We start from the raw sequence: 23311 nt of genomic DNA, 5'->3' as shown, positions 1-23311 counted from the left end.
GTTATTGGTTGAATCATTGGCCGTGGGTTTGAACTCCATCTCCAGCCCCACTTCTCTCTCTGGAGGTCAAGTGGTTGATGCAACCCTCCAAATCACATATTTGGTCTTTCTGGTGACCAGCCCCTACAAGTCACCTCATTAGCACAACAAAGATGCTCCTATAACTTAGGAAATTCCAAGGGCTTTTGAAGCTCTGCACCAGGACCTGGGACAAAGACCAGATGTGTTCTTTTTTGTTTTTCTGTTCTTTCAATTTTCTTTCTTTTTTTTTTTTTAACATCTTTATTGGAATATAATTGTTTTACAATGGTGTGTTAGTTTCTGCTGTATAACAAAGTGAATCAGCTATACATATATCCCCATATCTCCTCCCTCTTGCATCTCCCTCCCACCCTCCCTATCCCACCCCTCTAAGTGGTCACCCGTGACCAAGATCTTTCTGAAGAATCGAATATGCAGGGGTGTGGTAACAACAATCACTGTTGTCATTTACAACCGTAGCAACAATGATACCACTAATAAAAAGTGATCATCATAGCAATGGACCAACGATTTTTAGTTCCTATGTGCTGAGTGCTTTAGGTGGTATATATCATTCAGTCCTTATCACTACCTGCCCCGTGAAGATTGCCTCCGTTTCACAGATGAGGACACAGACCTTGAGAACGTAACAGTTGGGAATCTTGAGGTTTCATACGACAGAACCCCAATTCAAACTGGCTCAAGCAAGATTAAAGGAGTTTACTGATGACTGTAACCAAAAAGTTCAGGGAATCGCTTTAGGTGCAGCTGTATCCAGGAGCTCAAGGGACGTATATGATCTGTTTCTTTCCATCCTCAGCTTTATTTCTGTCTCTGTTAGTTTTGGTCTCAGGCAGCAGCCTCTCCCTTGTCCCTTGCTCCATGCTAGCAACATAGCCATACCCTCTTAGATACTGCAGAAGGAAAACAATTTTTCCTTCCAGAAAGTTCTAGCAAAACCCTCACTGGGTTGGCTTGGGGGTGTGCCCACCTCTGAATTCCCAGCGGGATGGAAGATTGTGCTCAGCCTGCCCTGGATCCTGTGTCCTGCTTGGACCTAGGAGGGCTGTGCCAGCCAAGAACTGACCTCAGAGGCACTGCGTAGAGGAGGGCTGATTCCCAAAGGACTCCTGGGGGCTATAAATTTGAGGACATCAGGCTGCAGGAAGGCAAAGCCAAAGTCTGCCTCCAGTTACCCACTATCAAATGTGAGGTTGTGCTGTAGCCCGTAGGTTGTGTCGTCACATCCTATATAGTTGTCTGGTCACGTCAGACCCCACACAGAACAGCAAACATCCCATCACCTTGCAGGAGCAGCCTAAGTTCCACCAGTTGGGGTAGCAGCATCAGCTCAGCCACTTTCGAATAGTGGCAAAATGAGTTCTACGTAAGGTCCATGAGCTCTGCATCATTCCCGTCACCATGGTAATGCCGGGAGTCCCATCAGTTCCATGTAATGGCATGAGTCCTGTCTCCACAGGGTAGAAGGTGATTCTCCATGGGGTACAGTGTGAATCCTATCGCTTTGGGGTAAGGCAGGAGCCCCATCATTTTGGAGTAAAAGCATGAGTCTCCTGACCTTGGGGTAATGCTGTAGGACCTGCCACCCTGGAGAAACACCCTAAACCTATCACTTTAGGCAGTTGTTCTTACCTGGGGGTGATTTGCCCTTCCATCCCCCAGGGGACAATGTTTGGACAGCCTCCCACAACAGAGAATTCTCCGGTCCCACATGTCACCAGCTCTGTGGATAAAGCATCCTGCCTTATGGTCACTTGGGACCCTGTGCAACACACTGTCTGCTCTGTGTGTGTGTGTGTGTGTGTGTGTGTGTGTGTGTGTGTGTGGTCCTGTGTGCCCTGACCTCTCTCTCTCTCCACTCTTTCTGCAGCTTGATGTGTACTCCATGCCTGGGCCCCTGTCCCAAGGTGTGCCACCTCCTGGAAGGCGAGAAGACCATTGACTCAGTGACATCTGCCCAGGAGCTCCGAGGCTGCACCATCATTAACGGAAGCTTAATCATCAACATTCGAGGGGGCAGTGAGTGCTCTGGGGGGAGGGGTTGCTGTCTGCTGGGATCCACTCTCCCTGCGAGCACGGAAGGAAAACAGTCCAGAGACTCATGCAAGGAATCTGTTTCCAAACCTGGTGGAGTTCACAGCTCAGTCCTGGCCTCACTCCCCCCGAGATTCTGATTTTCAAAGCTGGGAGTTGGGACATCAAGAATTTGCATTTTTAACAAGCAGGCAACACGCCCTCTTTTGCAGGTCTGGGGACCATGTCTCCAGAAATTCTGTCACAGGCAAAAAGGCATTTCTCTGTTTATTTATTTAGCGAACATTTATTGAATACTCACAGTGAACAAGGCAAAGTCCGTGCGTGGTGGATATTGCAAATAAACAAATTAACGTATAATGTAAACCCAGGCAGGGGTTCATGCTATGAAGGCAAGCAAAGCAGGGTGATGGAGGGAGCAAGGGTTGGCATCTTAATGTAATAAATATATTCAAATTTGCAGGCAGGACAATCTCTGTCATAACTACTCTGCCTTGTAGATGTATTTTGAGCAGGGCTCGTGAAAATCATTTTCAGCCTGTAGGTTAACTCTTCACTCTGGGGAATTCTGGAAAGGTTAAAATATTTTGGTAGAAGCCCACTGGATGTTCATTCTCTCCTTTCCCTAGACAACCTGGCAGCTGAGCTAGAGGCCAACCTTGGACTCATTGAAGAAATTTCAGGGTATCTGAAAATCCGCCGATCATATGCCCTGGTGTCGCTTTCCTTCTTCCGGAAGTTACGTCTGATTCGAGGGGAGACCTTGGAAATCGGGTATGTGGGCCTGCTGCTGTATCTGTGGGCTCATTAGGAAGTTTGTGAGTTACTGTAGAGAAACTTAGGTTTTTTTGCCAAGACATGAAAACAACTTAAGTGTCCACTGATGGTTGCATGGATAAAGGAAATGTGGTGTATATGTGTGTGTGTGTGTGTGTGTGTGTGTGTGTGTATACATATATATATATACAGTGGAATATTATTTAGCCATAAAACTATCTTTTTGCCGAATCTTTCATTTGGAGTGTTCATTTGGATTAGTCCAATGACTTTCTTGCTGGTTCTAGAACTACCAGGGCCATCCAACAGAAATATAATACAGGTCACATATGAGACTTTAAATGTTCTAGTAGCCACATTTAAAACACTTTAAAAGACATAGGTGAAATGGATTTTAATAATGTATTTTACTGAACCCATTACATTGAAGCTGTTATTTTGACATGGACTCAATACAAAAAATTATAAAGAAGATCTTTTACATCCTTTTTTTTTAATGCAAAGTCATTGAAATCTGTGGGTTTTTTTACTTCTGGTACAGTTCAGAATGGCCAAATTTCAGCTTAATAGCCAGATGTGGCTGGTGGTTTCAGTGTTGGATAACACAGATCTAGGTGCTGCCCTTTTCCCATTCACCATGTACTGCTGGCCCACTCATAGTTCTAAGACACAGGTCTAATCGAGTTACTGAGTTGTTATAAAACCTTCAGTGGTCCCCCTCTGCCTACCAAGGAAGGCCACATATTCTTGGTCTCGGTCTGGCATGCAGTATACTAGAGGGTTTGGCCCATGGCATCTCTTTGGTCTTGCCCGTCACCTGTTGGCCAGAACAGGCCACTTTGCTCTTCCCTGGGCCCAGTTGACGTGCCTCCGTGTCTTCAGTCTTTCCCCTTTTCAAAACCCATATCTCAATCCATCACAGTCTTACCCTCCTTCCCCACAAGACTGATCTCACATACCTTCCTGGCCCTGAAGACTTCCTCAACTTCCCCTGTCCCTCTAACCCTCCTTTCAACGTGTAATGAGTGTGTGTCAAGCAAGTGGTTAGGACTGGGGACGGAGCACTGAACAAGATCAACTCCAGCCGTGGCCCCGCCATCTTGGAGTTGGAGACGACAAGCTGATGAATGATTAGGCATGTGTGTGTTTCCATAGGAACTACTCTTTCTATGCCTTGGACAACCAGAACCTAAGGCAGCTGTGGGACTGGAGCAAACACAACCTCACCATCACTCAGGGGAAACTCTTCTTCCACTATAATCCCAAACTCTGCTTGTCAGAAATTCACAAGATGGAGGAAGTTTCAGGAACGAAGGGGCGCCAGGAGAGAAACGACATTGCCCTGAAGACCAATGGGGACCAGGCGTCCTGTAAGTGGTGATGCCCTTGTCCTTCCACGGACCAGATAACGTGGCTGCCCTCCCCCACCCCCACCACACTGGCCCCCGGGGGAGTGTCACTTCCCCCCAATGAGCTAAAACAACTATGTGTGTGAAAGGCTCTCTGAAATACTGAGGAAGAATGTACATGTTATCTCTTTGCCAAATATTAAACACAGTGCCTGATACTGGAAGATGCCACATAAACATTGAGTGAATGAATGAATGAATGTCACTTATCTTACATATGGCCTTGGCTCAAATGCTACAGCAGGGTCTACAGTTGCTACAGCTGGAGACTGTCAGCTGACTGCCCTCCTCTGACAGGTTTTCTCTTGAAGCATTGAGGTGTCAAGGCTTCCATAATGCCCTCATGCGAAGTTGGTTCCTTATGGCAGAAGCTGTGAGAATTCAGGGGAGGGAGAGAGCAAGGTTGGAACTTAAGGGGTGGAGCTTAAGGGAGGGCTTGCAATCTAGTCAGAGGGAATTACTCTCTCCAAGGCATTGTCCTTCCAAGGAATTGTCACTCCAAGGTACGATGAACTGCACGCTCCCTAAACCCACTTGGCATGTGTCCATTTGCACTGGAGTTATGTGTTCTGACGTCGGGCATGAAAATTCACACGCAAGACAGAATTGTGTCAGGATAAATGCTATTCTTGAAAGTCCCTTTTTCCAGTAGCGATTAGCCACTTGTCCTTCTGTTGGTGCCGACCGTGGTTCTTTGGTGGAGCACGTCTGGCCAAGTACCTGACTTGTGGTCAGGGCCAACTTGCATGACCTGTTCTTGACTCTGAACACAGGAGGGGCATGTGGAAATAAGACCTCTCAGAGGAACAGCAGGTTGCCATCTTCCTTCTCGTGGATACTCTTGGAAATATGGGATCATCTGCTTTGGGTTGAAATAAATTATTTAATTCTGATACTGGTTTTTTTTTTTTTTTAACATTTCTAGGTGAAAATGAATTACTTAAATTTTCTTACATTCGGACATCTTATGACAAGATCTTGCTGAAATGGGAGCCGTATTGGCCCCCCGACTTCCGAGACCTTCTGGGATTCATGCTCTTCTACAAAGAGGCGTAAGTAGAAGGATAAAGAGGCGTGTTTGTTGTGTATGTTCTCAGAGGCTCCCCTCTGAGGTTCCTTTCTATCTCCTTACTTGTGGAATAAATATCATAGGTTCCTTGGTCAGATCTCACCAGTTGATGGTGTATGACGTCAATAACATTCCCTATTGTCAAAAGCCAGAAACCGAAGCAGGCAGGTTTCTTTTGGAGGTCCCGATTGGGCAATATTCCGTTTTGCTTCTTATATGTACATCTCACCAGACATCCTCAACAAAAAGTCACTTAGTCTACTTAGTAGGTGTCTTAAAGTTTATTTTTTTTATCTATTTTGTGTTTTTTCCAACATTTGAAGAATTGTGATAAAACATACATGAGATTGACCATCTTAATGATGTTTAAGTGTACCACTCAGTGACATTAAGTACATTCATGACATTGTGTGACCATCATCACCATCCCTCTCCACAGTTTATTCATCATCTCACACTGAAACTCTGTCGCCTTTCAATAACACCTAGTCGTTTTGAGTATCTGACTGCTGAAATTTAAAAGGAAGACAATGGAAGTGGTGATTGTGTTAATAGGAATAATTGTTCCATCCCTCAAGATTTTTAAAAGTATTTATTTACTTATTTATTTATTTGCCTACATAGGGTCTTAGTTGTGGCACATGGGATTCTCTCTAGTTGCGGTGCCCAGGCTCCCTAGTTGTGGCCCACAGGCTGTAGAGTGTGTGGGCTGAGTTGCCCCGCGGCACGTGGGATCTTAGTTCCCCAACCAGGGATTGAACCCGTGTCCTCTGCGTTGGAAGGAGGATTCTGAACCACTGGACCACTACGGAAGTCCCCATCCCTCAAAATTAGCTGTGTGTCAGGCTGTGTGTGGAGAAGTCAACACACATCCTCTTGTGGAATCTCATCAATAACTGGTAGTTAGTATCATCATCCTGATCACTGTTATTATTATTGTTGGGAAACTGAGGCATAAGGGAAGCGGTCCCTTTCTCTTTGGCTATTCCTGTGTCTTTTTTCCTCGTGGTAGAAGATTATTGGTGAACAGGGTGCAAGCCTGTAGGAGGTAACTTCGCCCGGCCACATCTCTTTGGTCTTTAGAGCTATATTTGAGAGATGGTAATCGACTTTTCCTATTTCGTCTTGAAAGCCCTTATCAGAACGTGACGGAATTTGATGGGCAGGATGCATGCGGCTCCAACAGCTGGACCGTGGTGGATATCGACCCGCCTATGAGGTCCAACGACCCCAAGTCGCAGAACCACCCCGGGTGGCTAATGCGCGGTCTCAAGCCCTGGACCCAGTACGCCATCTTTGTCAAGACCTTGGTCACCTTTTCTGATGAACGCCGCACATATGGGGCCAAGAGCGACATCATCTATGTCCAGACAGATGCCACTAGTAAGCATTTCTTGTGGATATGAATTTGTGCGTGAATCAGACGTCTTGCATTTAACAGGCTGACCCGGTGATGTCCTATGAAATGCCTTTTTTTTTTTTTTTTTGGATGGTTATTGGCTTCTAAAAGAGCCGGGCACTGAGGTTTATAATTTCAGAAGATCAGGCAGTAGCAACAAGACATCAGAGGGGAACATACATTTCTTCTTCCCATTATGGAAAATTTTCAAATATTTACAAAAATAGGAAAAAAAAAAAAAAGATTCCCCCCACCGCCACCCTGTAACCATCTCTCGGCTTCAACAATGATCAATATTTTGCCATTTTTGTTTCATCACTATGCCTTTTCCCCCATCTCCATTTTTTGACGAGTATTTCATAGCAATTTAGTTGTATTTTCATAAAGCATAAGCCCTATCCAACCACTGGGATAGGAGACATTTGGTGATACCTGGAGATATTTTTGGTTGGCATGACTGGGGAGGCGGGGTTGGGGACCAGGGATGCTGCTCAACGTATCACATGCACAGGACAGCGCCCCCCTCCCCCGGCAAAGAATTATCTAGCCCCCGCAAGTCAGTCGTTGAGAAATCCTGTCCGGTAGGATCGAGTCCAAACTTTATGAACCAGCCCCAACTTTATTGACTACTGCCCTCTCATCCTGTATCCTCCAGCAATACCTCCAGCAGGACTTATAGTTTCTGGAAACTTCCAGCTTCCAGTCTTTTGTACACACTGTGTCCTCTGCCTTGAGACACCCCACTCCCACCCCTCACCGACTCCCTCAGCCACCTCCGTTCTCGAGGGGGAGCTTTTGTGGAGCCCAAAGGGGGTGCCTTTGGGGGGAATGTTAGATGGGCTGCCAGCTCAGGGATAAGATTGAATGGCATCCCACTGCCGAAATTTGCCCCAGGACTGGGTTCAGTTGGGGCTAATGTTAACCAGCAGATGTGGCTTTGTTTATTCCCACGATCCTCCTTTTCCCCAGCGCCTTTTCAGTGCCCAGAACAGAGAAAGCTTGGCACGTCATTGGAGCTCTGTAAATCAGGGGTCCCCGACCTCTGGACCACAGACTGGTACCAGTCTGCCGCCTGTTAGGAAAGCTTCATCTGTATTTACAGCCGCTCCCCATCCCTCACGTTACCACCTGAGCTCCGCCTCCTGTCAGATCAGCGGTGGCATTAGATTCTCATACGAGCGTGAGCCCTACTCTGAACTGTGCACTCGAGGGATCTGGGTTGCCCGCTCCTTGTGAGAATCTAATGCCTCATGATCTGAGGTGGAGCTGAGGCGGTGACGCTAGCGCTGGGGAGCAGCTGCAAATACAGATCATCATTAGCAGAGAGGTCTGACTGCACAGAGACCATAATAAATCAACTGCTTGCAGACTCCTGTCAAAACTCCATCAGTGAGTGGCAAGTGACACTTAAGCTGCATTTTACAGAGTAGACTGGACGTAAGCAACACACGTCGGGTGTCACTATCTCCCATCACCCCCAGATGGGACCATCTAGTTGCAGGAAAACAAGCTCAGGGCTCCCACTGTTTCTGCGTTCTGGTGAGTTGTGTAATTATTTCATTATATATTACAATGTAATAATAATAGAAATAAAGTGCTGTAATGTGCTTGAGTCATCCTGAAACCGTCCCCGCCTCCAGTCCGTGGAAAAAATTGTCTCCAACGAAGCTGAACCCTGGTGTCAAAAAGGTGGGGGACTGCTGCCGTAAATGTTTGTTGCAGAAATGGTGGAACATGAAATCTACATAGTCTGTCCTACCCATGGATTGTAATTTTGTAACCCATGCTTTCACTGGGCAAGCATTGCACGTGTTGCCGGTTTTCTCTGGTGTTAAATAACACTGCAGAGAACATCCTCGTGATTTCTCGAACTTGGGTTTTCCCCCTCATGCCCACCCGATGGCTTGCACCCTCCTCCTCCTCCTCCTCCTCACAGCGGACCTGTCTCCTTTCTCCTTGGCAGATCCTTCTGTCCCCCTGGATCCCATCTCGGTGTCTAATTCTTCGTCCCAGATTATTCTGAAGTGGAAGCCTCCCTCTGACCCCAATGGCAACATCACACACTACTTGGTATTCTGGGAGAGACAGGAGGAAGACGGTGAGCTGTATGAATTAGATTACTGCCTCAAAGGTGAGTGCCGGCAGAGGCGGGGGAGGGGCCTGTTTCTTTTTCAAGTTTTTTTTTTTACATTTTTTTTAAATTGAAGTATAGTTGATTTAAACCGTTGTGTTAGTTTCAGGTGTATAACGCGGTGATTCCGTTACGCATATAGAGTCTTTTTCAGATTCTTTTCCCTTATAGGTTATTACAAAATGCTGAGTGGAGTTCCCTGTGCTCTACATTAGGTTCTTGTTATCTATTTTATACATAGTAGTGTGTATAACATCTGATCCACTTTGTTCTCCTTTTGGGGAAGCATCTCTCCCCTTCTGCTTCCCAGCGTGTGCATATGGGTACACACACTCTGTTTTATCTCTGACGAAAACACACATACAGGCAGACCTCAGAGATACAGCGCAAGGACTCCTGCAAGGAAGCGAATATTGCAATAAACTGAGTCACGTGAGTTGTTTTTCGGTTTCCAGTGCCTATAAAAGTTATGCCCACACTATACTGTAAGTGTGCGATAGCATAATGTTTAAGAAAAAATATACTTAAAATATACATATTACTGTATTTCTCTTTCTGGCCTATATGTGGAATCTAGAAAAATCACGCAGATGAACCTATTTGCAGGGCAGGAATAGAGATGTAGACGTAGAGAACAGACATGCGGACACAGAGGGGAAGCGGAGAGTGGGACGAACTGGGAGATTAAGATTGACACATATACACTACCATGCATAAAATAGATAGCTCGTGGGAACGTGCTGTGAAGCATAGGAAGCTCATAGGAAGCTCATGCCCTGTGATGACCTAGGTGGGTGGGATGGCGGGGAGGGTGGGAGGGAGGTCCAAGAGGGAGGGGATATAGATATACATAGAGCTGATTCACTTAATTGTACAGCAGAAGCTAACACAACTTTGTAAAGCAATTATACACCAATTAAAAAATGATTAAAAATATACAGGGCTTCCCTGGTGGCGCAGTGGTTGAGAGTCCGCCTGCCAATGCAGGGGACACGGGTTCGTGCCCCGGTCCGGGAAGATCCCACATGCGCAGAGCGGCTGGGCCCGTGAGCCATGGCCGCTGAGCCTGCGCGTCCGGAGCCTGTGTTCCGCAACGGGAGAGGCCACAACAGTGAGAGGCCCGTGTACCGCAAAAAAAAAAAAAAATATATATATATATATACAGACTGCTGTATATAAAATAGGTAACGTAACCAACAGGGACCTAGTGTATAGCACAGGGAACTATACTCAGTGTCTTGTAATAACCTGTAATGGAAAAGAATCTGAAAAGAAAATACTGAATCAGTTTGCTGTACACCTGAAACTGACACAACATTGTAAATCAACTCTATTTCAATAAAAATTTAACAAAGAAGAAATCTAGACTAAAAAAAAAAACAACCCAAACAATGCACATACCTTAATTAAAGAATACTTTATTGCTAAAAAAAAAAAAAAGCCCAATTACAATAGTAACATCCAAGATCACTGATCACAGATCACCATAACAAATATAATAAAATTGAAGAAGTTTGGAATATTGTGAGAATTACCAAAGCGTGACACAGACATACGAAGTGAGCAAACGCCGTTGGGAAAATGGCACTAATAGACTTGTTTAACGCAGGGTTGCCACAAACTTTCCATTTGTAAGAAAAACACAATAAGAGGAGGAGGTCTGCCTGCCTGTTCGCATTTCTAAACATCACAGCGTGAGGACACGCTCTGAAGACTCCTGTCAAAAACAGACACTCCCCATGTCTTGGCATCATTTCCCTCTGGAATTTTCTCCTCCTTCCCTTCCTTATCCACCTCCCCTGGTAGGGGTGTAGCTGTGTTAACCCACGCAAGACTTCCCTCCGAAGTTAGAAACACAGCCGATGTGTGGAGTGGTGATTGGCAAAGTCAGGGAAGAATTTTCGCCCCTAATTTTAGACCCTTAAGTTGTAAGGACCAGAGAAAGCAAAGAGTGATCATCTCTTCCCTCCTGGGCTTTCCATTCAAAATTTATACTAATGACACATTTTTTTCCAGTCTTTAATCTCATTTACTTAATGGGCTTCCATCCATCTACAGGAAAAGGGAAAAATATTTGAAGCCTCAAACTAGTGTGTATAAATTAGTTTAAGATTATTTTAAAAGTGGGTTTTAAAAAAGCCCATCAAACTGGAGAAACAGAAGTCTTTTTTTTTCTTTAGTTATTTTGTTTTGTTTGAGTCTATATAAAGTATTTTTCCCCCAATCCCTAGACTCTTTTGTATTTTTATTTTTAAAAAATTTTATTGGAGTATAGTTGATTTACAATGTTTTGTTAGTTTCAGGTGTACAGCAAAGGGATTAAGTTATACATATACCTAGATTCATTCTTTTTCAGAGTCTTTTCTCATATAGGTTATCACAGGGTACTGAGTACAATTTCCTGCGCTATACAGTAGATCCTTGTTGGTCATCTATCTTATATACAATAGTGTGTGTATGTTCATCCCCAGCTCCTGATTTATCCCTTAGTTGTCTTGTTGTTGTTGATTGGTTGGCCTGTATTTATTTTTCTTTAGATGTTTTGAGTTACCGGTATCCTCAGACCTTGGGGCCACTGATGAGACGTGGCTGGGGTCGGGAGCCTGAGGTCTTCTCTGACCTGCTGTAGGGCTTTGGGCAAGTCACTGAGCTTGTCACTGGCTGCCTCCTTTTGGGGAGAAGGGGCGGGAGGCCAGATAATCTCTGGACGCTGTCCCAGCTCTAAGATCATGTGCTATATGTATGCCTGTGACCTCATTCCCCGCCTGAGCAGAGGGTTGTAAACGTGATTTATCTCCTTGGATGCTTTATATAACTTGAGAGCAAGCAAAGTCATTGGCTCAGCTGTCAGCTGTAACAGAAACCGCCAGCTAGAACTGCCAGCAGCATCAGGATAGGCAATGTTTTCTTTTTCTCTTTCTTTCTTTCTTTCTTTTTTAGAGCAACGACTTTTATTCTGGAAGTCTGAATCTCTCATTACAATATGACAATTTGACATGGTTTTATTTGTAATGATGCCCAAGTTTATGTAATTAAAAAATAAACTTAACCAAGGACGGATATCGTGTGATGCAACTCTTAGGAGGTCCCTAGAGGAGTCAAATCCACAGAGACAGGAAGCCGGATGGTGGGTGCCAGGGGCTGGGGGAGGAGTTGGGGAGTGAGTGTTTCATGGGGACAGAGTTTCAGTTTGGGAAGATGAGAACGTTCTGGAAATGTTTGGTGGGGATGGTTGCACAAGAACGTGAATGTCCTTAATGCCGCTGAGATGTGCGCTTAGAAATGATTAAGATGGAAACTTTTTTGTCATGTATATTTTGCCACAATTAAAAAACCCAAATACACACACAAATTAATAAGCTTTCTAACACACACAAGATCAATAATTTACTAACCGTGCCCAGTAGTAGCTGCCTTTAGTATCACAAGTGGTTTTTTTTTTCCAGCTTTATTGAGGTGTACTTGATAAGTAAATGGCAAGGTATTTAAAGTGTAAATTGTGATGATTTTATATACATACACATTTTGAAAGGATTCTTCCCATCTAGTTAATTAATACATCTATCACCCTGACATATTTATCTCTTTTTTTGGTGAGAACTTTTAGCTTCTCCTCTGATATCGAATTGTTTATTTCATTTATACAGTACAGTCTTATCAACTATATGGCTTTTTATTGTGGAATATATATAACATAAAATTTACCATTTGAACTGCTTTTAAGTGCACAGCTCAGAGGCATTAAATACATTCACACTGTCGTGCAACCATCCCCAGCGTCCGTCTCCAGCACTTTCTTGTTTTCCCAAACTGCAAACTTTGTCCCCATGAAACACTGACTCCCCTCCCCCATCCCCTGGTGCCCGCCTTTCTACTTTGTCTCTATGCATTTGACTGTCCTAGATACCTCACTATACTTTAGTCACAGAAAATCCATGGGGCACCAAGTGTCATGCAGAAGGGGTGACAGGTGTCAGGAGCTATGTCCACGCCTGATCAAAAGTCCCTTCCTCCCCACAAAAAAATCAGGACCCCCCCCTCAACCTTTTACTAAGGAAATCTGAAGTGGTTTTTTTTTTAATTTTTTATCCATATTGCCATCAATAGCCCCTCTAACAGCTAACCCACACAGGTTATTCCATGTCTATTAATAAACGTTAAGAAGAAGTATTTTTTAAGGATTTTGCAAAGCTTCCGAGTGGGTACTCACCATTCACAGGAAGATACTTTGAACTCATTGTCTAGCAGAGCCACTGAAAGGGAGAGGAAGAGATGGAATTTCCCTTGCTCAATAGACACGAGTAGGCACCCAGGATCGGGGCATGCCTTTTTGCCCTTAAGGAGTAACCTACATCCTCCAGGTTGTACCAGAAGTGACAGGCAGCAGGCATCCCCGGGACTGGACCTCAGGGGTCAAGACACACCAGCTGTGATACTTAAAAAAACAGTGTGGTATTTTTAAGAGCATGACCTTGAGAAGTTGTTCTTTTTTCCCTTTTTAAAAAATTCTCTTTTCTGTGCTTCTTGGAAAAAGTTCTTCCCCCAATTTCATTTCATGTCTTTCATCCATCACTGTTGACATTGGGGACCAGATAATTCTTTGAGGTGGGGGCTGTCTTGTGTCAGGTAAGATGTTGAGCGGCATCCCTGGTGAACACCAACATGTCACCAGACCGTGCCCGTTGTCCTGCAGAGGGGGGTGGGGGGCAGTGCTGAATCACCCCTGCCCTGGTGAGAACCACTGCTCTGCTCTGACTTCCGTTTTCCTGAACGAATTGTAGCTTCTTTCATTTGTGCTGCAAAGTTTGGTTGCTCAGTATAAACACTGGGTCTGTAAGTCTGACCCCTTAGAATTCCATTGGAATTCTGCTCTGTCCTCTTATCCCTTTATAGTTACCTGGTTGATTGATGATCCATTCATTCAACTGTGACTTGGTCCCCAGTCCTTTTCTAATGCCACCTCCCATCATTCTCTCCCTTATCCCCTTCCAGCTACACTGGGTCCTTGGCGTCTTCTGGCATGCCAAGTAAATTCCTACCTCAGGGCCTTTGCACTCGCTCTTTGCTGTCTGAATTGCTTTACACCAAGATATGTGCATGGCTCATTCTTTTACTTCCTTGGGGACTGCTTAGTGGTCACTTTCTCGGAGACATTCCCCCCCACCGACACCCTTTGTCCTTTCACCCCACCATCGGACCCATGGCATATGTATTTATTAGTTTATTGTGTATTCCTCCCACCCCCACGTACCTCGTCCACTGGAATGTAGGTTCTGTGAGGGCAGGGACATGCCTCGTCACCTTCAGCATCTAGCCCTATGGGGTTGTGGTGTCTGACATTTTCCTGCTGCACATCCACAGGCACCTTCTCAGTTGTCAGGACCCTCCAGTGAGAGATCTTATTTTTCCCAGTAGACCTTGAACCAAGACCCTGGCCCCGAGCTCTGTCCCCTGTGCCCAGCAGCTCTGAGAAGGCCCCTTGTGCTCTGCGTGTATGTATGTGTGTAGTGGGGTGGAACTTGAGCCCCCGCTCTGGCTTTCTCCAGGGTTGAAGCTGCCCTCCCGGACCTGGTCTCCGCCGTTCGAGTCTGAGGGGTCCCAGAAGCACAATCAGAGTGAGTACGAAGAGTCTGCCGGTGAATGCTGTTCCTGCCCGAAGACCGACTCTCAGATCCTCAAGGAGTTGGAGGAGTCCTCATTCAGGAAAACATTCGAAGATTACCTGCACAATGTCGTCTTCATCCCCAGGTCAGCATTTGTCCTTGGCTTGGGGTCTGGGGTCCTTATTTAGGGAACAAGATGAAGTGCAGACGCAGAGGGTGGGCAGAGTCCACGCTGAGCCACTTCCCTGGAGGGAGGGAGAGATCTTGCGATTTCAACAACTACCGTACCAGGAAGAGTGAATAATCGCCAAAAAAGGTGGGGGGGGGGTGTTTTAAAAAACTCAACCTTTGCTTTCTTTCATTTATTTTTGGCTGCGTTGGGTCTTAGTTACAGCACATGGGATCTTTGTTGAGGCATGCGGGCTTCTCTGTAGTTGTAGCATGCAGGCTCCAGGGCGTGTGGGCTCTGCAGTTATGGTGCACGGGGTCCAGAGCACGTGGGCTCTGTAGTTTGTAGCAAGCGGGCTCTCTAGTTGAGGCGCGTGAGCTCAGTAGTTGTGGTGCACGGGCTTAGTTGTGCCACGGCATGTGGGATCTTAGTTCCCTGACTAGGGATCGAACCCGTGTCCCCTGCGTTGTAAAGCGGATTCTTTACCACTGGACCGCCAGGGAAGTCCCTGAAGACATTGCTTTCTGATGTCTCATGAACTCTTTACCCCAGCCTCTGGCCTCATTCTGAGTTCTGAAACGATCTCCATTAGATTACCAACAATTGATTATTATCTAATAGATGATTATAGATAATAATCAATAATCGATAGATTCAATTATTAGATTATATGACCGAGAAGTGCCTGCCTGGCCCCATGCTTGATCTGTGGATGAGTCTCAAGCTCAGTGCATTCTCTTTTTAAAATCTGTGTAACCTTCTTACCCTTCCAGAACTTTCCATGACCTCTTAAAAACTCCGGAGCTTCTCCTATTTAAATATTTTTCCTTTAGTGAGTGAAGGGGCTTGCTTGCTGATGTACTTCTGATCTACAGAGAGGGCTTGCCTTAAAAATGATTCTGTTTTTTTCATACTTCTTTACCTTTCCTGCAAGCAGAGACACTTAGGTAGAATGCAAATTTCTGTGGGTCACGGGTTAGTTTACCTCTCTCGGTTCCTCAGTTTATTCATCTGAGGAGTGGAGAGAAAAGTAGCTCCTGTTTTTTAGGATTGTGAGATTATACGAGTGATATGGGGATTCTCAACCTTGGCGCTATTGACATTTGGAGCCAGATCATTCTCTGGGGTGGGACCATCCTGTGCGTTGTAGGATGTTGAGTAGCATCCCTGGCCTCCACCCACTAGATGGCAGTAGCACTGCATCTTATGAATTCATGAATTTTTACAGTAACCCACTGAAGCACTTGCCATCTCCTTTTTAGGGGTCCAAAGCCTGTGGTTTTGTTTGTTTTTTGCTTATGAATGACTCTGCCCAGGTTTTTTGTTTGTTTGTTTTTTTGTGGTACGCGGGCCGCTCACTGCTGTGGCCTCTCCCGCCGCGGAGCACAGGCTCCGGACGCGCAGGCTCAGTGGCCATGGCTCACGGGCCCAGCCGCCCCGCGGCACGTGGGACCCTCCCGGACCGGGGCATGAACCTGCGCCCCCTGCATCGTCAGGCGGACTCCCAACCACTGCGCCACCAGGGAAGCCCTGCCCAGGTTTTTAATCAAATGTGTGCTGAGGGCTTTCAGCTGCCCCTCCCTCTCCACACTTGACCTCCCCCTCCCGCCATGGACTTCACCAGAAGGCTACTCAGAAATGTCCAATACAATTGGCCATTTCCAAAGTATATCGACACCCCCCCACACCCCACATTTACATCAGGATAAAACAAGATTCTAAAATGCGTCTCTTCAAAGGCCCAGCAATGCTCCTGGGAGAGGTTTCCCCAGAACCATTAATATAAAACATTTCTTCTTTTCTCTTTCTTGCATTCTTATCTGGCCCTGAGTCCAGAAGACCACTAAATGGCACAGCCCAGGCCTGGAGGCAGTTACTGTTTTACCGGTTCAAACACTGCCAGACTTTAGGATAATGGCTGAGTCAGCTGTGAGGTTTAAAAGTAGTGTTAAGCTTGACATCCATGGGAATCCCAGATGACCAGGTCTCTGGGGGGGGGGGGGGGGTTTTCTCTGCTTCCCCCCTGCGCCCCAGCCCCTGGCTGTGTTCTCCGCATCTGCTGGGGAAGGTGTGGTTCAAGTGATGGGAACAAGCGGTCCATGGTCCAGGGCTGTCCTCAAAGCGGCTGGTTTTGTTTTCACAGAAAATCCTCTTCAGGCCCTGTTGCCGAGGACACTAGGTACGACTCACCTGTGGGACGTAGGCGCGGCCCGTGGTGGCTGCACAGCGCGGGGCCAGTGGGCCAACGGGTCAGGAAGCATGTTGTGCCCCTTTGAGACCCCAGGGGGCTTCTGTGGTTTGATGCATGCATTGCTCAGCTCTGCCGCGACCAGGCGCTTCACAAATCCACACGTTAAGTGCCTTCACCCTGAAATGGGATCTGGGCGTGAATGTGGGGGGAAAAAATCCTAACTAACACACTCTTACTAAAACATAGACTCGAGGGCGTACTTTCTGGGCACCTCCTGGGTGCCGCCCAGTTTTTCCTCCCTGCATTTACTAACTACACATTTATTTATCTAGCTGCAGAACTGTGCCTGGTGCCCAGAGTCGAAACCACTTAGCGGCAGGTGGTGGGGAAGGCTGATCCGGGAGCGGAACATTTTTATTGGGCGTGACAGGTGCGGGATGACAGGTGTGAGTGAGCACAGGTGTGCCGAGTCCCTCAATTCCACTGAGGATCGTCAAGGATGCTCGCCTTTGACGTGTGTCTTAAAGAATCAACTATGCTTCAATATTAAAAAAAAAAAAAAAAAAGAAAAAAGAAAGAGAAAAAAAGAATTAAGCAGGAGGCGTGTCCTGGAAGAGAGTACAGGCAGAGAGAACTTGGGGAAAGGCAAGTCGGTGGAAAGAATCCTGGACTCTTGGAAAGAACAGGAGAGACTGGAAAGGCAGGGTAGGGGCCATGCGGAGGGACTTTATTCTTCCAGCAGAGGGTTTATTTATTTATTTTTAGGCCGTGTGCGGTCCCGATCTGCCCTCTAGTGGTCGTTAGGAATATAATCTGTAGTAAAGAAAGGTCTAGAAATTTTGAGGCCTGGATCCAGACGAGAGTTTATCAATGTCAGACCTTTTGACATTTGGGGCCAGATCATTCTCAGTTGTGGGGACTGCCCTGTGTATTGTAGAATCACGAGCTGTATCCTTGGTCTCTACTGCTTTGAAGCCAGTGTCACACCATACCCCAAATAGTGACAACCAAAGCTGTCTCCAGACAGGCCAAACGTCCCCTTGGTGGTAGGACCATGAGCAGAGTCACTCCTGGTTGGGAACCACTGGTCTACTGTGAGATTGTGGGATAATAAAGTGCTGTGTATGTAGGGAGAGAGAGAAGTCAGTTGATGCTTTGTCATGGGGGTGTCTTTCATGACCACGTGGTCTTTTGGGGTATGATCCTTCTGGTGTATGCATATTTAGCCTGTTTGAGGCCATTTATGTTTCCCTTTGTTCAGATATCAACTTCTCAGTGGTTATTCATGAGGCCCCAGTGTCTCTGTCATATTTGGAAGGCCCATCTGTGCTTGCACAGAAATGTTCTGAACCTTGCTAATATGCGTGCATCTTTGGTTTAATAGCTTTGGTTTCCGTTCAAGAATGTCATTGGTCTTTTCACACAGAAAAGACCACAAAGAAAATCTTAGTGAGTGCTCCCGAAGTAGGGTTTGATTTCTGACTGCAGCGCAATAAAAACTAAAGGTAAACTTCAAAAGATTGAACAGAAAACTCTACTTCCTGGTGATTAAAAGTGGATCACTTAGGCTTCTGTTGGGTGAAAGTCGAAATGGAAACTTTCATTAAAAACCGTTTGGAAGATAACGGAGACGTGAACATCACATACCTTCACTTGTAGAATATTGCCAAAGCTGAACTTTGTTGCAAATTAGTAGACTTAAATGGTAAATTAAGAAAAAGCTTCAAAATGTAAGGTATAATGTATTAGGAAGGGAGGGGAAAATCAATATAGCTTAACTTGTGGTACATGTAATCAAAGGGAGATACCCACAAATAACTAGAAGAAGGTGATGTAAAACTGAAGTCTGACAAAGATTTTACTATGTTGCAGTCTATGGATAATCACGAGCTATTAGATTTGAAACTTTCAGAGAGTTGAGAAATTTTAACTTGTCCAAGCTAATGCAAGAAGCAGCAGAAAGATATCCTAATAACCTTGGGAAAAGACTTTAAAAAAAAGTGTCAATTAATTTCTTCAAAAAAAAAAAAAACAAGACCTCAGGCTTGGAGAGTTTTCTAGTTGAGTTCTTTCACACTCTCAAAGAGCAACTATTTTCTGTAATACAGAAACTTTTCCAGAGCATAGAAATCTATGGAAAATCTTCCCAGTTCATTTGATAAAACTAACAAAGAACCCCTTAGCAGAACCTGACAAAGATGCTATGTTGAAAGAAAACCCAGAACCAGCTAATATGGGATTTTAGATCCACATGTCCTAAATAAAACACTGTGCTGGCAATATCATTTATCTCACAATGCAAGGATGGTTCAAGATCAGGCATTCTGCTAATAGAATCTAATTCATTAAGAGGTCCAGTGAGGAAAATCACAATAATATCATTCAATAGCATTTATTAAAAATTATTAATTTAGAGAAAGGGAGGGGGAGAGGCCTTTTATAAAACTAGGAATAGAAAACTTCTGCAAAAAGATAAATATTACCTAGATGAAACCAACAGCTGAGCTAACATCTTTCTTAAAACTATTCCTGTTAGCTTTGGAAGGAAGCCAATCTCATCATTACTAAGGAACATTTCTCTGGGTATCTAGCCAATGCAGTAATACAGAAATTAGAATTGTAAGGAATGGATTGTGGGAAATAAAATCATTGATATTTTCAGGTATTCTAGTGCAAGGGTAAGCAGACTACCTGTTTTTGTCAAGGAGTTTTATCGGAATGTAGCCACGCCCATTTGTCTACATTGTGTCAGTGGCTGTTTTCAAGCTGCCATGGCTTGAAAGCCATTGGAAGTTGAATAGTTGTGACAAAAATCACATGTCCCGCAAAACCCTAAATATTTACTATCTAGCACGTATGGGAAAAGTTTGCTGACCCTTTTTCAAGTATGTTCCTTGAAAACCTAAGAAAATCAACCCTGAAACTCTTAGAATGAGAGTTTGGGAAAGTAGGTACAATAGAAAGAAACAAAAATGCAGTAGATATACTAGCAACAATTAAAACATAACTCAGGGGAAAGGTCCCTTTCATGATTGCCCTAAAACCTTAGTAACCCCATCTAAAATTAGCTATAAAGGAAAAAAAATTATTTAAATTGCTGAGATATAAACTTACATAGATAAATGTGGAAGATTCTTTCAAGAAAACTCACTGGCACACAGCAAACCAGGGTGAATCGATAAAGGATTAATGTCCTTTGTGAATGAATGGAATATTCTACAGTTTTCCAGGTTTTTCTGCAATGGACACGTGGTACTTTCGTAACAAGGAGGGAAAACCTTTACACTGAAAAAGAAAAAATGTAAATTCTGTCCTACTTCACACGTTATGTTTTCAGGGAAATAGTTGAGAGTGCTTCTAGTACGAGTGAGCAACGTGGATCATAAAACTAGCTTGGTCCCCATCATACCCATACCTAATAAAAAAATTGCCCAAAGGACACAGTGGCCAGCAGAATAATGAGTAAATTCACACTTTCTTTATACCGTTTTTTTTGGATTTATATGTTTTTTAGGCTGTTAACATTTTTCATCTATCTTTTTAAGGGGGAAAATGTGCCAATCGTGTAGACATTTTTTGAGTTACCGTTAGCAACCTGTGTGATAAGATTCTCTTACCAAGAACTGAAGTATAATCACTTAGATTATGCAGGTGTCCTAAAGGGTCATAGGATCAGAAGCATTTCTCCTGATTAAACTGGTGATGTTGTCAAGTAGCTTGGACCATTTGGCAGGGCTTCCTGAAAAGCTAGACTCTTACACGCTTTCGGCATCTTATTTTTAACACTGACCCTGGCTGGGCTATTAACCTGCAAAATGATAATCTGAAATCAAGCATGTTGAGGGGAATATTGGTGTGTCTCCTATGGATGGTCCTGGAGCCCTTTCCCCCCCTACTCCCCTCTTGGGGTGCACCTGCCTGACATGACACCTATGAGGGCATCCTGAAAACTGCTCTGGGTTGTAATTCCTGGAAATTAACATTGTAATCCACACTCCCCGTGGAATCTCACTGCACCGCTGTCTTTGGTTTCAAGCCTTTTATTCTCCGGCAACGTTTTTTAAAAGATGGTGGTTGCCTGACCGGGTGTGTCCTACTCTCGTGACAGGCCGTCGAGGAAACGCAGGGCCCTTGGTGATGTGGGGAATGTGACAGCGGCCGTGCCCACCATTCCGGGATTCCCCAATACGTCCTCAACCAGCGCACCTACGAGCTCAGAGGAGCACAGACCGTTCGAGAAAGTGGTGAACAGGGAGTCTCTGGTCATCTCTGGCCTGCGTCACTTTACTGGCTATCGCATTGAGCTGCAGGCTTGCAACCAAGATTCCCCCGAGGAGAGGTGCAGTGTGGCTGCATATGTCAGTGCCAGGACCATGCCCGAAGGTGGGTCAGCTCACATCATGGGGCCAAGAGCCCCAGGCTGACCAAGGAAAAGCCTTCCACCCTCTAGGCAGCGTATATGTGATTTTGACTTATTTGCCTTAATCATTTTTCATTTTCCTCCAGCTTTATTGAGATGTAATTGATGTATAACATCGTGTAAATTTAAGGTGTACAATGTGTCGGTTTGCTACACTTACATATTGCAAAAGCATTCTCTCAGTAGCGTTAGCTGACATCTCCGTCAGGGCACAGAATTACCATTTCTTTTCTGTGGTGAGAACATTTAAGATCTACTCTCTTAGCAGCTTTCAAGTATACAACAGAATATTGTTAACTATAACCACCATGCTGTACATTAGATCCTCAGAACTTATTCAGCTTATCAATGGAAGTTTGTACCCTTTGACCAACATCCCCCCATTTCCCTCACCCCCCCGCCCCTGGGAACCACCATTCTACTCTCTGTTTCTATGAGTTCAGCTTTTTTATCATCCACATATAAGTTAGATCATATACTATGAGTCTTTCTCTGTCTGGCTTTTTTCCCTTAACATAATGCCCTCAAGGTCCATCCATGTTAACCTATATTATTTTGTAATTATATGAGTCATCATAGCCATTATATAAACTTTAGAAAGGACACACGAGCCATAAGAAAAATAAAGTAAAATTAAGGAATACTTATACAGTGTGTTAGGGTTCTCCAGAGAAACAGAACCAACGGTGTAACTGAAAGTGGGGTCCGGCTGCTTGCTGCTCAAAAGCCAATAAAGGGGCAAGGTTGGTGGAAAGGAAAATTTGCTTTATTTTGGATGGTGGCAACTGGGGGGTGAGGGGAGGGCGGACACTTGTCCAAAGGCCGACTCCCTCCCAACGACAGTCAGTAGGCAAGAGCTTTTCTAGACGGAGGGAGGGGGCTACATGCAGAAACAGCACAGCCAGCTCTGACCGTCATCTTGAAATTGGTCATCAGTGGTCTGACCAGCGTCATCTTGATTGTTTTAAGTATGGTTAGCCTTTAGTTCCAGGGTTGGTTTGTTTCCATCACTTTGAGGCCAATTCTTGGAATTGTGGCGGCTTATGTCATGGGTACAGTCTGGTCATCATGTAGTTAACGTCTCCACCTGGCGAGGGTTTCAGTATCTACAAGACAGTTCACAGGATAGGGCTCAGAATATTATCTGTAGCCCTTGAGAAGGAACTCAAGGTCCCTGACTTTGCTTAATGACTAAATTATTATTATTTGGTCTCCTTTGACTGTTTTCCTTTGTTTCTGCATTTTCTCCCTTCTCTGATTAAACTTATTCTTTGGCTACAGTTTTTCCACAGAGAAAAGACAGGCGGAGGACATGGGGGACACAGGCCATAGGGCACCTGCTCCATTTCAACAGAATGTGACATAGATCAATCGATTGATAGACAGACAGACATAAATATGTAGAGCATCCCATGAGACGAGCTCTATACGTCCATTCTCCAATATGGGAAATGGAACACAAGAAAGTTACGTACCCAGTTTAAGGTCACTCAGCTGCTAAGTGGTGGAGGTGGGATTTGGTCCAGGGATCGGGTCCCTGCCTCTAACCGCTGCCCCTTACAGCCAAGGCAGATGATATTGTTGGCCCCGTGACCCACGAAATCTTCGAGAACAACGTCGTTCACCTGATGTGGCAGGAGCCCAAGGAACCCAACGGTCTGATCGTGCTGTACGAAGTGAGTTATCGACGATACGGCGAAGAGGTAAGATCCTTGACGCCTGGGGATGTGCCTTCAAGGCTGTCATTGGTACCTCCTTTTTCTTCTTAAGTTCTGGCTCTAGTGCTTCTCTCATTAGGTGCTTTGTCATGAGGACTCAAAGCCTTGATATATGACTTTCCAGGGAGATGGGTCAGAAATGCCAGCGTACAAATTTTATTGTAGCTAAACTATCCCCAGGACTTACCGTGTGCCCTGTGCATGCTAAATGCTTAACACACGGTGTCTCATTTATCCTAAATGCTTAACACACGGTGTCTCATTTATCCTAAATGCTTAACACACGGTGTCTCATTTATCCTAAATACTTAACACACGGTATCTGATTTATCCTAAATGCTTAACACAC

The 23311-nt window shown here is 45.0% G+C and overlaps 1 protein-coding gene across 4 annotated transcripts in view; it reads left to right on the top strand.

The window, feature by feature from the left end:
- The window catches only part of INSR (insulin receptor), a 131433-nt gene that overhangs the window by 83716 nt on the left and 24406 nt on the right, over nt 1-23311 (top strand). For 2 of the 4 annotated variants that reach the window (XM_032627100.1, XM_032627099.1), the window contains exons 4-13: nt 1913-2061; nt 2706-2850; nt 4009-4223; nt 5188-5314; nt 6464-6714; nt 8694-8861; nt 14408-14609; nt 16777-16812; nt 20933-21207; nt 22808-22947. In XM_032627100.1, coding sequence (XP_032482991.1) covers nt 1913-2061; nt 2706-2850; nt 4009-4223; nt 5188-5314; nt 6464-6714; nt 8694-8861; nt 14408-14609; nt 16777-16812; nt 20933-21207; nt 22808-22947 — 1708 coding nt within the window. The remainder of the gene's footprint in view (nt 1-1912; nt 2062-2705; nt 2851-4008; nt 4224-5187; nt 5315-6463; nt 6715-8693; nt 8862-14407; nt 14610-16776; nt 16813-20932; nt 21208-22807; nt 22948-23311) is intronic. The other 2 variants (XM_032627103.1, XM_032627101.1) reach the window with 1 other exon arrangement.

This window comes from Phocoena sinus, chromosome 3, assembly GCF_008692025.1.
Source record: "Phocoena sinus isolate mPhoSin1 chromosome 3, mPhoSin1.pri, whole genome shotgun sequence".
NCBI classification, from domain to species: domain Eukaryota; kingdom Metazoa; phylum Chordata; class Mammalia; order Artiodactyla; family Phocoenidae; genus Phocoena; species Phocoena sinus.
Note: the sequence above shows the minus strand (reverse complement) of the source record. Positions and strands in the feature narration are given on the sequence as shown.